This window comes from Oculina patagonica, chromosome 1 (assembly GCF_052425735.1).
Source record: "Oculina patagonica isolate OP01 chromosome 1, crgOcupat, whole genome shotgun sequence".
Lineage (NCBI taxonomy): Eukaryota > Metazoa > Cnidaria > Anthozoa > Scleractinia > Oculinidae > Oculina > Oculina patagonica.
Window position 1 is genome coordinate 11,763,899 of NC_135758.1, and position 15,588 is coordinate 11,779,486.

The 15,588-nt window shown below is 36.5% G+C and overlaps 1 protein-coding gene across 1 annotated transcript in view; it reads left to right on the plus strand.

Annotated features, from left to right (window-relative positions):
* LOC144645083 (A disintegrin and metalloproteinase with thrombospondin motifs 6-like) overlaps positions 1 to 15,396 on the plus strand; it is a 29,485-nt gene extending 14,089 nt beyond the window's left edge. The window contains exons 8-11 of the mRNA XM_078504550.1: positions 1,788 to 1,807; positions 2,153 to 2,258; positions 5,050 to 5,181; positions 15,225 to 15,396. Coding sequence (XP_078360676.1) covers positions 1,788 to 1,807; positions 2,153 to 2,258; positions 5,050 to 5,181; positions 15,225 to 15,396 — 430 coding nt within the window. The remainder of the gene's footprint in view (positions 1 to 1,787; positions 1,808 to 2,152; positions 2,259 to 5,049; positions 5,182 to 15,224) is intronic.
* Positions 15,397 to 15,588: the final 192 nt, after the last annotated feature.

The window sequence follows — 15,588 nt, forward strand, 5'->3', positions numbered from 1 at the left end:
AGTTTTAACGTTTGAATCAAACGGGGGGTTGAACCATGTGATGTTTCTTGTTCGCTTTCTTCTGTTTCCCGTAGCTCGCTCAAGTGGAGGGTTATATGTTAACTTGTGGTCATATCCACTCTCTTTAAGTGCTTGCTGGTATGGGCCTATGGATTCGTCAAATACTTCTTTGCTGGATGAGATGTTAGTAAGCCTTTTGTTAATGTTGAGTGGGATGTTTTTTAGCAGGGTTGGGGGGTGATTGCTCTGTCGGTGGACATATAATATTTTGTTATTAGGCTTCATGTACGGCTTGTAGCTTCCGTTTGCGAGGTCGAAGGTTACGTCAAGAAAGTTAACAATTTTTTTGTTAGCGTCGATTGTGATCTTCAGGCCATTTGATCTAAACACATTGCTGACTTCTTGTTTGGTCTTCTCGATTTCTTTCGGAGTGGCTTTACAGACTGCTAGACCGTCATCACGGTACAGGCCAACTTGATCTTTAAATTTGGACGCAATCAAGGACAGCATGTATGCACCTACCATTTCACACGTTTCTGCTCCGTCGTAACCACTGAGACGACAACTGAAACCTACGTCGGACTGGCGACAAACTTTAAGGAACGTTACAGAAATCACCAGACCTCCTTTCGACACTCGAAGAGAAGAAATGAAACAGAACTGTCGAAACATGTTTGGAATTTGCAGGACGCCAAGAAACCGTTCCGAATAAAATGGAAAGTTCTCAAGAGATGTAAGCCCTATAGCAACATTAACAAAAATTGTAGCCTTTGTCTGTATGAAAAATTCATAATCATTTACAAAAAAGAGTTGTGTAGCCTTAACAGACGAAACGAATTGGCGAGTTCATGCCCTCACGGAAACCGATTCGTACTTCAGAAATTTAGAGTAACGTAATTAAGATGTAAACCATTGTAAATAATCCGTCTATCACCTAGCAACTATTTGATTACTTTCAAAAAACCATATAACGCATTTACTATAGCAACCATTTAAATCTTTTGCATTTAACTGCCAGCTTGTAAATTTACCATCCAGTCGTTAAAGTTGCCTGATGAGTGTGGACCTATTAATTTAGGTCCATACGAAACAGACCTGTCGCAATAAAACGATGTATACTGAAGCCTGACCTCTTGTCAAGTTAATATTATTTATGCTCCTCGATCAAATGAGTTGAGCGCTCTTCAAAATACATTCTCCCCAAGAAAAAAAGAATTTATATATATATATATATATATATATATATATATATATATATATATATATATATATATATATATATATATATATATATATATATATATATATATATAGATTCCAGGCAAAAGTTTTTATTCGCCGAGTTTGAAGGATGTCGCCGGGCTAGAAAGCGTATAGTTACGTTATTATTTTTCTCATAAATTTGTATGTAATTTTTCCCGCGAACCGAGTCAATCATGCGGAAAAAAAATTGACAAATGTTTGGGAAATTAAAAACGTAAATATACGCTTTCTGGCCCAGCTACATCCTTCACACTCGGCGAATAAAAACTTTTGCCTAGTATCTCAACTTTACAATTCATAAGTTGTCCAGAATTTAATTTTGAAAAAGATATTTGCCATCGGATTCCCATACAAACACTGTAATTTCTACCCGCTTTGCCTACTCATCAATGGCGTCGAAAACCGTGATGAGGCCTATTGTGTTTTGTCCTTCATCCTCGGTTTTTGAATAGAACAACATCTTTAGGAAAACAATCATGTGTAACATTAAGACCGTCTTTTAATTTATCTTTCTTTCTGTACAGGGACAACAGGGTTGGTGGAGGTATGTGCAAAATTTCATCTGATAACTTTCAACTCTATACACCTTTATGAATTCCTTAGTTATTTGTAATATTCAGTCTATTCATTTTCTTAAATTCCGTTGTCCTTGATATGTGCTACTAATCAATTGAGTCGTGTATATCACGTAGTTCAGTCATCCAAAATCTTCCAAATCGCATTTCCTGCACAATAAAACCGCTTTAAAAAGCGAAACCTAGGGCGGCGTGACAAATTCATTAATAAACTAGACATTATACCAGTATATCTTAATATCCTTTCTCGCTTAGTGCTATTTTGTTATCTGCTATGACTCCAGGAACCTTTTTCTCTGTTTTTTCTATTCAAGGTCTAGCGATTTCTGGCGGTGTGTGTTCACGCAGACTCAATGGTAACGTAAATGGATATCTGGGTCTGCAAACCGCCGGAACAATCTCACACGAAGTTGCACACAAGTACGTTGATCTCTACTTATCGATATAAATGCTAGAGACAATAAGTAAGAAAGTGCCTGACAGAATATTTCAATAACTGTTCAATTAATAAAAGAAAAAAGTTTTTTTAGAATAAAAGTGTGCAGTTCTCGAGGACTTTAACTAGTGTATGATGGTATAGCTCTTTTTATTTAAGTCTTTGTTTTCTTAAACATTTCATAAACATAACGCTCGTAGCTGTTAAAAGGAAAGTGACTTAAGGTGGCTCGATCGGATTTTTGAGCGAGATACCTTTCAACTTTGAGCAACTTGTATGCCACCGTAAACAATCCGACTGAAAATCGATTAGTACAGCTGTACTAAAGAAAGATGAAAGTTTCGAATGAGATAAGTTTCATCGAAATCGGAGTAACCATAGCAACATAATGACGTCACCACCCATTTTACACGAGACCGATTTTCTTGTAATAGAGGGATAATTTTGAAAAAAAGGCTTCTAGATCTTGGACTTGACATAGTTTTCTCAAGGTCTGCAAAATTTGAAGAATTTCTATGAGAGCGTTTTCGAGACAATTTTAGATGAAGTTTTCAGGTGCTAAAATACAACAAAAACAAAGCAGTCTTAAAACATTATTGAGAAAACGTTCACAAGGCCCGATCAAGTAACATTTTGGCCTTAAGTGAATCTTGTACTATCTAATTACCTTGGAAGAAAATCTCAGAGAAATCCTTTCATTTGATTTCTTGAAACATCGGCTTGAATATGAACTGGTATGAAGTGTTATTTCGCTCTTTTTATCAAAAAAGGGCCTTCGCTTACTAAAATGATCGCAAAATAAAAAGCGCTCGATAGAATTTTTTTAAACTTGGCAGTCAAAAAGAAGAATAAGTTTGTAATGAAATGTCCAATTTTCAAAATAATTGAAACATTCTAAGGCAGTTAATTTAAAGCCTTAACTCAGGTAAACATTGCGCTGTTTTTCACTCTACATCGGATCGCTGCCTCATTATAAGTCTCTATTGTGTCGTGCCCCGTGCATTTGCAAATTTCAGCACATCTTGAATATGTAAAACAGCCGCTTTTTTCCGAAAACTGAACAGAAACAAGCTAATTTAACAAGCCAAAATGCAATAACAACGAGGAATAGGCTAGTAAAGTACTTGTATTATCTTCAGTCTCCTAACAGTTTCAAGGCCAAGGCAGAATTGTCACAAAAATCTCCAGTAATAAATAATTAGTGGTTCATGATCTACTGGAATTTACAAATGCACGCGGCTTGAGACAATGGATACAGATAATGAGGCAGCGATTCCGATGTAGGGTGAAAAACAGCGCAATGTTTACCTGAATTAAGGCTTTGAATTAACTGCCTTAAAATGTTTCAATTATCTTGAAAATTAGACATTTCATTACAAACTTATTCTTCTTTTTGACTGCCAAGTTAAAAAAAATTATATCGAGCGCTTTTTATTTTGCGATCATTTTAGTAAGCGAAGGCCCTTTTTCGACAAAAGAGCGAAATAACACTTCATACCAGTTCATATTCAAGCCGATGTTTCAAGAAATCAAATAAAACGATTTCTCTGAGATTTTCTCCCAAGGTAATTAGATAGTACAAGATTCACTTAAGGCCAAAATGTTACTTGATCGGGCCTTGTGAACGTTTTCTCAATAGTGTTTTAAGACTGCTTTGTTTTTGTTGTATTTTAGCACCTGTAAACTTCATCTAAAATTTTCTCGAAAACGCTCTCATAGAAATTCTTCAAATTTTGCAGACCTTGTCAAGTCCAAGATCTAGAAGCCTTTTTTTCAAAATTATCCCTCTATTACAAGAAAATCGGTCTCGTGTAAAATGGGTGGTGACGTCATTATGTTGCTATGGTTACTCCGATTTCGATGAAACTTATCTCATTCGAAACTTTCATCTTTCTTTTGTACAGCTGTATTGATCGATTTTCAGTCGGATTGTTTACGGTGGCATACAAGTTGCTCAAAGTTGAGAGGTATCGTCACTCAAAAATCCGATCGAGCCACCTTAAACAGACCAGAAGTTCTTATCTCAACTTTCAGAAAACTCTCTACATGGCGGTCGACTTTTCTTCGATAAACATTTGTTGTTAATTTTTGAAAGTTAAGTAGCTTTTATGGCGCGTTCTTTTGAGAATATTCCGGAATAGTAATATTTTCGGAATCGACGGTAACCGCGTTCTTTTGGGACCCATTCCGTTTTCGGGAATGAACGGAATGTTCATTCTGCTCCCGCTACGATAACGAACGAAACGAATGGAATACTGTTTACTCGGAATGGGCAGAATATGCATTCTTTTGGTTTAGATTTGGCGGGAAAACAAACGCGGGGCCGGCCACTACAGGTCGTTCGCAACTTGCGCGTGCTCAGATGCAATAGTTCTCAGGACACCTCCGCCACAAGTATTCCGTTTTCAGAATATGTGTTCTTTTGGGAATTGATATTCCGTGTATTCTGTTGTTCCTAAACCGAAAAGAGATTAGCCAACCGTAGTCGCAGAGGAATGCGCCCTTAGTTATAATGCTTCTAGCAATGGCAATGAATGGCAACAATTAACAACCGCACTTAAAAAAAGAAATGATTTTGAACAAGAAAACTAACACAACTTGCACATTTACATCCGGAGGGACACATTCATTTTGAAAGAAAAAAGCAAAAGGTAATTTAGTTTTCCTGATATTGCTGTGACGACACACAAACGAAATAAAGAAAAAGAAGAGTTGCAAAAGTTTCATACGAGATAAGACAAATGACAACTTACTAATGAAAGACACTATTTTCAGTCTTGGTATTTCACACGATGGAGGCAAAGGATGTCCAGATGGAGTTAACATTATGGCCACAGGGGCCAGTACAGGAGAAGGATCCTTGAAATGGTCTCCATGCAGCCAAAATACCTTTCAACAGTTTCTTAGGTTAGTGGCAGTACAAGAGTAACTTGCCGATCTTTGTCTAAATTCTAATAACCAGACCAGTTGCCATCGATTTTGGACACTATCAGATAAGAATTGTTGGCAAGCAATCCAAAGGCACTATGCATCAAACAATCACATGGTTCAAGATCCACCATACTAGATGGCAAGCTACACTCTAGTAGGACAAAGAATAGTATGGTTTGATTGTTCCAGGTGGCCTCTTTTTTTGCCTGGCTTTTGCCCTTTGGCATGGCGGATTTTGTATCATGTGACAGTTTGATGTTGCAAAAGGCGCTTTATGCCCTGTAATTTCTCTCCAACCCAGTCGGAAGAATTGGCTCTCGCACGTTATTTCTAATACCTAAACACTTCAAGTAAATACATCATGTTAAGAGATTTCAGGATGAAAACAAGAACAACTTTTTTTATTCACCCCTAAATATTTTACTAAGAGGAATATATATTATAATAAGAGGAATATAAATGAGACAACTTACTATATCAACTACCATTACTAATAGAAAAAATTAGAGCAAAACAGCCTTAGAATTGTATAATACAGGCGCTAACTAGTATCTTGAGTGAGTTAGGGAGTGAGTGAGTAAGTGAGTGAATAAACGTACGTCAACATCGTGACCGAGTGTCATCGTCTATAAGAAAACCCTGAAAGCATTTTATTCCATTTTTCTTCAAGAAACCCATTCCACGCACGAAAAGGAAAAACAATGGAAAAGTGAATGGGGCGCACCTTTAGAACTTGCCCATGGGAGCAGTAATGCCAGAGGTGTTGCGATATTACTACGAAACGGCTTTGATTGTAAAATTAAGCAAAAGTTTGTCGACCCTGCCGGCAGATATATTGGTATTCAAGCGCAAATTAATGATGAAAACTACTATCTATTCAATGTTTACGGTCCTAACAACGATAATCATTCTGCGCAATTTTATGATCACTTGCTTGCCGTGTTACAAAAAGAGGACCTTTCTTATGAAGATAAAATAATAATTGGAGGAGACTTCAATTGTCCTCTAAATCTAATTTTGGATAAACAAGGCGGGATAACAATAACAAGAAAAAAAATTGTTGATCGGATTGAAGAAATTCAGACGACGTTTATCTTGCATGATATTTGGAGGGTTAAAAATCCAAACAAAAAACATGGTCCCAAAAATCTCCATTTATATTCTGCAGATTGGATTATTGGCTCATTTCAGATACACTTCAGGACCTGATTAAAAATGTAGATATGATTGCAGCTATCAAAACGGATCATTCGGCAATAGTACTTCATTTACAGGATGTTGAGGAAAATACAAGAGGACCGGGCTATTGGAAAATGAATACATCGCTGTTAACGGACGTAAACTTTATTCGATTGATGAAAACGAATTTGGAAGTATGGAAAAGAGAAGGAGAAGAATTCTCAGATATAAGGGTAGCATGGGATTGGATTAAATATAATGTTCGCCTTTTTTTCGATGAAATATTCAAAAGATCAAGCCAGAATTAAGAGAGAAAAAAGAGGATAATTTACAGAGAAGACTACAAATCGCACAAGTGCCATTTCAACAAAACCCCTGTGAACATCTCGAAAAAATTCTGGATGATTGTAAAACCGAATTAGAAAAGTTTTATGACGAGAAAGCCAAAGGTCTAATTGTGCGCTCAAGGGCTAGATGGCACGAGAATGGTGAGAAGAGTACTAAATACTTTTTAAGCTTGGAAAAAAGAAATCATACAAGGAAGCACATAAGAAAACTTTGTTTAAGCGGAGTCATTACCACGAACTATGAAGAAATAATAAATTCAGCTTCAAAATATTACAAAAATTTCTATAGTAGTAAAATTAATATGGTTGATCCTAATACAATAGAACAGTGTTTTAGTGGAGTAGACATACCAAAGCTATCCGAGGAGGAAAGGTTAAGTTGCGAAGGACAAATAACTATTGAGGAATGTGTCAAAGCACTGGAGACGTTTGAAAATGGGAAGACCCCTGGTAATGACGGAATGCCCGCTGAGTTTTACAAAACTTTTTGGTATTCAATTGGTAAAATCTTGACAGATGTTTTTAACCATTCATTTGATGCAGGGCAGATGTCAAATTCGCAAAAACAGGCAATCATTTCATTAATTGATAAAAAGGGTAAAGACCGAACGTATTTTGAAAATTGGAGACCAATCTCTTTAGTCAATGTCGACTCTAAACTTGCGTCTAAGGTTATCGCTAATAGAATGAAAAAAGTTCTCCCTCGTATAATTCACCATAACCAAGCAGGCTTTATCAAAGGCAGGTTTATCGGTGAGGTTGCTCGTTCAATTTTAGACATCATTGATCACACCGAAGCGTCCAATACGCCCGGTGTTCTCCTTTTCATTGACTTCGAAAAAGCATTTGACTCTATAGAATGGGACTTTCTGTATAAATCGTTAGCGGCTTTTGACTTTGGCCGACTCTGATAGGTTGGATAAAAACCTTTTATAATAACGTCTCAAGCTGTATTCTAAACAATGGGTTATTTTCAGCTCCCTTTAAACTCGAACAAGAAGCTTGAGAAGCTTAAAATCGGGCGCTTAATAATTAGCTATCTGTTTTGACTTGAAAGGCAGGGTACAGTACAGTAAAAATCACTGGAAAAACAGTCACTTAAACCTATTCAGGCCCGGGGGGGGGGGAGGGGGGACGCTTTTGAGGCCCGCGCTGACTTTGGACGCTTATAAATTTTTCAAGATTCAACCAAACGCTGCCAAACTTCGCGCGTTTATCTAAAATTTATCTCGCAATAATTTGGTAGGATTAGTTATTGTGCCAGTAACTTGAAATCACCATGGCAACGTCATTTTGACAGGCTTGTTTTCCCAAATTTGAATTTTTCGTGTTTCTATTTAATAATGAAAATCTGGAATGTTTTCAAGATTGCATTATTACTTAATGACATAATGGTCTCAATTTATAAAAATATATTTCGCCCAATACAAATGAACGATTGAACTAGACGTCTAGAAAATATAAATTTGTAACACTTAGCAAAGTGCAGCCTTTTCGCAATACTTAATAAAGGCGGGGTTTTTACCTGAAGACCAATTTTTCCAACGCTTTAGGTGGCTGACGCATTTCAGTATTTTCCAGCCCTTACACTTTAATGGAACAGTATAAAACTCCTAATCAGGTAATTACTATTGTCAAGAAAATGATCACAACTTATTGACCAATGATTAGGTATTTGTTTCATACCATTACTGTAATAGCAACTGGTGAAGAATAGTAGTACTGACCCAAAGTATAAGGGCTGGAAAACACTGAAAACCATTTCAGCCGCGTTTCAAGGAATCCAAAAAAGCTTCACTTATCCCATATATATATTTGTTTTGCAGTATTTTGTTAAGTTTTGGACGATTTTGGGGGATGTCTGGGAGGCGATAGTTTTTCTCAAAGGATTAGTAAAATTTAGACAAATAAGAAATATTGGAGATTTAATGTGATTTTAAAATTTGAATTTGAAGTTAAAAATTGGTGGACGGACACCAAACAGTCTCCTGACAACCCGGGGTGCTCTTGCGAGGGGGTCAACTGTTTGGAGGTGTTTCCATTCTTTTCTTCAATCCCTTCTTTAAATCTCTTAAAGTTCCATTCAAATTCAGGTAGAACCCCACCTTAAGTTTTGTTCTTGTGAGAAAACAACAGAAGTCAAAGGTTGCGTGATATAACCAAGCATGGATTTTTATTCTCCCTCCCTTTCCATCTCCTTAGCCTTTCACCCCCACCTGTCCCTCCCTTTCTACTCTCATTCAATTTAATGTTTGTTTACATTTCCTAACCAATTCAGTATCGTACTAATCTGTGCCAAGCAATCAGATAATAACAGAAATTTGCCTTAATTTTGATCTCCCATACCAAGACCTTAGAGTATAAACCGCTAATAAAACAAAACACACTTGATAATAACTCTCTGAGGTTATACACCTTGCAGTATTAACGTACTAACGAACTTGATAACAAACCCCATGTCGTACTAAGGATTTTTACTGATCAACATAGAAAATACGTTCACAATGGTTTGTTCCCAAAACGTTTTTTACTGTACAGAGGGTCTGTATATTGACCTGTAACTTGTATACCGTATTGAAAAATTCAGAACGAACCGACTTCTGCCCACTACCATGATATCATGTTGAAAAATTAGCTCGTTCGAAACCGTAGCAAAATTGTTAGAGACAGACAAGATACATATATGTTATTAGCCGGCCGGGAGGTCCGTATTGGGAAAAACTGTACCCGAGGTCTTGAGTACGGCCCGAGGCCGCAGGCCGAGGGCCGTGCTCAAGACCTCGGGTACAGTTTTTCCCAATACAGACCGACCTAGGCCGGTAAATATCGTTTTTATTTTTTTCCTACTTACTTGTCGAGTCCGACTTGATCGACAAGCAAGAGTCAAGCATTAAGCAAGACAAACATTAATTCCGAAAAAAATAGCTTCGCTTAAAATGAACCGTACTCAAGAAATGTTCAGCTTAATTTACACTGCAAAAAAACAAAAAAAGTAAATGAAGTCGCACTAAAACATAGCACAAATATGCCACAAAACCTAACACTTTTAAATCGATTTCGGCTTCCCAAACAATTCCCTATAAGCTTAAATGTTTTGAAAAGTCTTGATAGAAGCTTTGGAACTTTGCTAAGCCTATTTTTCTGATTCAAAAATACTCCTTGACCGAAAAGCAGTTTAACAAGCTATTAATACACTTGTATTTAACAAATTAATAATCTCTGCGTTGATTCTTATTCTGATAAACAGTGCCAAACTGAATGAAATGCGTAGCGTCTACGTACGGCACAATATTGTGATAATTAATTTGTCCGTTTTATCGACGTTTTTGCTTGTTTACAAGCTAAAAACGTAGAATAGGGGTTAGTGGACAAAATTTAGAACCACATATTTGTAAACTCTCAAGGGACTTTTTTAATTTCTCAAGGGACTGTTTTAATTTCTCAAGGGATTACTTTCCGCTGTGGGTGATCACTTGCGATCTCGTGAAAAAAACGTGACTTGTCACATTTACAAACGTTATATAACAATTTTAAAAGTGACATGTCAGCTTTCTTATCTCAACGCACGTGTGTCTGAAAGGCGATCTATAAAAAGCGTCGCACAAACAATGGATTGCGTAACTAAAACACGAATAAATAATCACTAGCACTTACATCGTTTAAAAATTACAAACGGCCAAAAAACTCGCTCTTTTCAAAGATATTATTGAAGTTAAAACAAATGCAAGACATGGGGGCTTCTTTTAGCTTAGGAGCGGTTAAAAATTAGGCCAAATTTGGTCGCTACATGTAAGCGCAACTCTATTTCGTCATCAGCCTAGGTCGTTAGGGACGTGACCTCGCGTTGACAGGGAATGACAGCAATGTTGCATGAATCGGCTTTACAACATGCGATCGTATCTACGCAATTCGAGTGGAATTTCAGTCAAAGACAGCAAAATTCTTTCGTATTTCATCTTCAAATATAATTCGAAAGCATTCACTGTATATATGGTTTTTGTTTAATCCTGGGTCTTGATATCCGACCCTCGCAGAGCCTAGACAAAACGCAGCTTGAGTGTAACGATTTGTTTACGCCCCAATTATATGCGCAATGTTTTCTCCGACAGTAGTCGGAAATATCCGTATCTTTTTTCGTGCTTTTTCGTGAAGCAATCGTAACGATACGGCCTTGAACACATTGAACAGCGGTCTACCCGGCTATAACAATTCAAATATGGCGTCGCAAAAACAAAGCGTCGAACGCATATTTTGCTGTTTCATTTGCTAATTTCGCTGCCGTAATCGACTGCCTCGAAAGGTCCTTGCAATTTTAAAGTATAGAATTGTCAGATCTCGGTGAAATTTGCACTGTTTATTTGTGTAATGTTAAGGAATATGTGTATAAATACCCGGCGCGGACGAGCCATTTTTGACAAAATTACATGGCTGCATTTCCTCCGCGAAGATAGGAAATTGTTAAACTAAACTACAAAGAAACTGTAATGATAAGTTCGAAGAACAATGCACAGGATAAACCTTCGACTCATACTTCATGCAAAAACGTCGACATCTCGAAGAGACTTTGATTAATTAAAGAATCTCATTTCCTTGAATGATGGTAAATAGTGTTCTGTTTAAGCAAAAAACGACAGATAAACAATGCAGTTTAGCACATAGATAGAGTCTAAAAAACCGAATGAATTTTACCGCAATGGCGTGAAAATCATTGCGAGATGAACAAACAACGGCAAACTGCGAACGGTAAACTACAACTCGATTTGTTGAGAAATAAATAAATACCTCGCCTTTTGAAGAACTTTGAGTCCTTTAATTCCACTGCTTTTTTGTCCTTTAACATTAACAATGAATGGTGAGGCGTTTTTTGTCTTTGGAGAGCAAAACTTTCATGTGTTCGTTAGACTCAAAGGTGCAAAATGATTTCGCGCCGTGAGCGGTCCGTATGCGAGGTCCGGATGAGAAAAACCGGACCGTTGGAGCGCGCGCAATTAGCCAATCAGATTAAAGGATTCAGGATTCCGGACCGCTGGGATGCTTGAGAAAAAAATAAAGCCGTTTACTGGCAGTCTTTGAAAATCCTGAATTTCGTCAAAATGAGTCAAAATAAAGTTTTAAAATTTCCTTTATCAATACGGTTCTTATCTTTTTTTTCAATTCTATGAACTGCTTTTATGCAGTACTGTCCACAAAGATTTCAATTTCCTAAAAGTTTCGGGACAAATGGATACAAAATATTTCGTGCAGAATGTAATTTGATTAAGCGAATGTTTTCACGTCTATAAATAATTCAGCCAGTGAATGAAAAACCGTTTTGTTTTCATCGATGAGAACCACTTTCAAATAGTTAATGCATAAAAAATAGCAATCAGATCAGAATATAATAATTATTAATGTAAGGTCTCGCTATTATGTCTCGGCAGAGATACTTCTTTTTTGCAAGTTCAAATGTATGCAAATTTCGTGTGAAATGTAATTCGATTCCATTGTCTTGTTTACAAACTCTTTCTTAAGAAAGTTGTATTTTCGTGAATAAAACCCATTGGCCTGTTTTGTTTTCTTGATCATGTTTGTCTGTGATTTTTACAAAATATGTGGTCTTTTTTTTCGGAACTTTAAGTTGTACAAAAATTCCTATTTTGAACACAGATGTCACTTCCGTAATTTCTCATCTAAAATTCAATTGGTATTTAATTATAATTATTCGAAGTTTTCATTTTCAAGTCATCTTTTCATTCGATAGCTTTACTGATCTCGTAAAAAATTCCATTCAAGTTCACACCAATACTGTACATTGCCAATGTTTTGCTGACGTCTTGAGAAGTGTCTTACTAACGTCACTAGTCAAATCTAAAATATATTCAAAACATGTTGTGCAAACATTCTACTCTTTGTGACAGGCGACTTTGACGCCCAACTGTGCGGAAATGAAAATCGACATACTTCTTGCTAAATATATAAAAAATAGTTTTAAAGTGGAGTCCGCCTCAAAAAAATGTACCGCCAGATCACACTGCTACTTGTAGAAACCAGCAACGCGTCTAGTTTCAAAGTTTCCCACAAAAACATTGCGTGACATGAATGACGTTACCCCTTCTATTTACAAAAATAGCTTCAACTTGTCAAAGCAACTACAGTTTCACAATGGTGGTTATTAGTACTTTACCCTTAAGCTTTTTTCTCTGTCCTCCCGCCGAAGCAAAGAAGAGAACCAGATTGCAGATTAGCCCAAAAGTCGACCCAGTGTTCCTACAACGATTTACTGTCAAAACTGAAATGAAACCGATTGGCCCAGGCTATCCCCGTCATTTTTAGCCGACAGGAGACTATCGTCTAGGACGCCCAAAGGGTAAACTATAAATCGGCCACGCCCGATTAAAGAGGGGTAAGACAAGGGGATCCTTTGTCGCCGTATTCATTTATTGTTGCTATTGAAATTCTGGCAATATCCCTGAGGACAAATAAATATATTGAAGGTATTAAAATTGGCGAAGACGAAATATTATCCCTTTTTTATGCGGATGATATGACTGCTACCTTGGCAAATATTTCTTCTGTTGAAATCCTTATAAAAATCCTTAACGACTTTGAAAAATGTTCCGGTTTAAAAATGAATATTTCAAAAACTAAAGCGATGTGGATTGGAGCAAGTAAACATTCATTAGAGAAACCTCTGGGCCTTGAGTGGTGCTCTGGAGTAAAAACTCTGGGAATTCACTTTTCATGTGATCAAGAACAAGTCATAAAACAAAATTTTCACGAAAGACTGCGTGACGTTCAAAAAATTATCAATTTATGGAGCCTTCGAAATTTATCCTTGTTTGGTAAAGTGACCATTATCAAGTCTTTTCTTATACGTAAACTTTTATATGTTTCTTCAATATTAGAAACTCCACAACAAATTATTAAAGAAATGGAGAGGATGATTTATAAATTCTTATGGAAAGGTCCTGATAAAGTGACCAGACTCTCCGTAATCAATTCGCTAACCAATGGTGGCCTGAATTTAACGGACATTGAAACGCACATTAAAGCTCTGAGACTGTCATGGATTCCACGCATTCTTGACGAGCGTGTGGGACCGTGGAAATCATATTTCTTATTCCACCTACAAAAATATGGTGGGAATTTACTGTTAAAGTGTAACTATGATTTCAAGGATCTTAATCTACGCTTATCCAACTTTTATCTGCAGTTACTGTCTTGGTGGGTTGATTTTAGGAACACTTTCTCTGATAGTAACTACTCCAGTTATGTTATTTGGAATAGCAAAGACATAAGAATTGGTAACAAACCTGTTTTTTATATAAGTGTGGAATAATTTATTTAGACGATTTGCTGTTTACTTTGGACAATGTTCGTTCTTTAGAAATTTTTAAGTCCAGGGGCCTCAATACTAATTTTTTGACCTGGTCAGCGCTACGATTGTCTGTTCCTAAGGATAAGTTATCTTCTTTTCCTTCAGTAGATTTTGATCCTATAAACTTTAAATATTCTAACGCAGATTTCAACACATACTCAGCAAGATGCAGGCAGTTCTATTCATTGCTGATTTCCACTAAAGCTAAACATCCTAATGGTTTTAAGACTCTGTCGGCGGATCTGGAGCTTTCAAATTCATTGTAGGAGGTATTTTCGATTCCGTATACAGCTGCAAGCGAGTCATATGTTTGGTCTTTTCAATATAAAATTTTAAATAAATTTCTGTTTACAAATACCAAGTTGTTCAAAATTGGATTTATCGAGTCTGATAAGTGCTCTTTTTGCAAATGTTACAAAGAAGACCTTTATCACCTCTTTTATGACTGCTCCTATGCGCGGTCCTTTTGGAACATGTTTAATACTTGGTGGTCTGACCTCCACGGAAAAAAATTTTAGATTATCACTAATAGATGTAATAGTAGGTCTTTTTGATAATAATAGTCTTCTCAATTATTTGATAATTCTGGGTAAATTAACTATATGGGAGTGCCGAAGAAACAACTCACTTAAAAAAATTTCACTTGTTTCTACACAAGGTAGAAGCTAAGAAAGAGGCTGAAAAAATTATTGCTTTAAGAAACAAGAAGCTTCTAGATTTTAATAAACGATGGGAGCCCCTACTATAAAATTCTATAGACTGTACGGAGGAAAAATGCGGTTGGCCTTAAAAAGAGAATTTAAGTTTTGGTATCTAAGTTGTTTTTAATTAACGTTGTTTATAAATGCAGTTTGAGGTATCTGCATTGTGTGCGTGTGTGTGTGTTTGTATGTGTGTGTGTTTTTGTTAATGTAATTGGAGTGCTTGTAAAATAGTAATTTAACTTCCGATAATCTTATAGCCTGTTACAATTGAGTAGTACTAGATTGTTGTAAATAGGAATAATTCTTTGTAATTTCAATTGAGAAGTACTAGATATTTGTAACGAACAATTCTTTGTAATTTCAGAGTATATTAAAGCATTCCAATAAAAAAAAAAATTTATTCCATTTTGGAGTGATCTTTCTTCTTTGCAGTGGTCCTGGTTCCAGGTGTCTAGACGAGCCTCCTCGTATATCTCTACCGGGTTTTACGAACAAGGACTTTGCCAACAAATTACCTGGTGTTGTATTCAATGCAGATGCTCAGTGCCGGTTTCTTCAAGGCGTGGAGTATCGACAATGTCCTATGAAAAAGGCAAGTTGCTAAACAATTTTCAGCGTACTGGCATAGTTTTAGGTAGCGACCCTCAGCCATCATCTTAAACTTGCAAATTAAAGCAATAATCGCAGCATTGGCTAGCAGTTAAGACAGCTGTGCATGCGCCGTTTGTTTAACCTCGTGTGACTGAAGCGTTACCATGGAAGTGTTTTAGTTTACTCGATGACGAGGAAAATATAT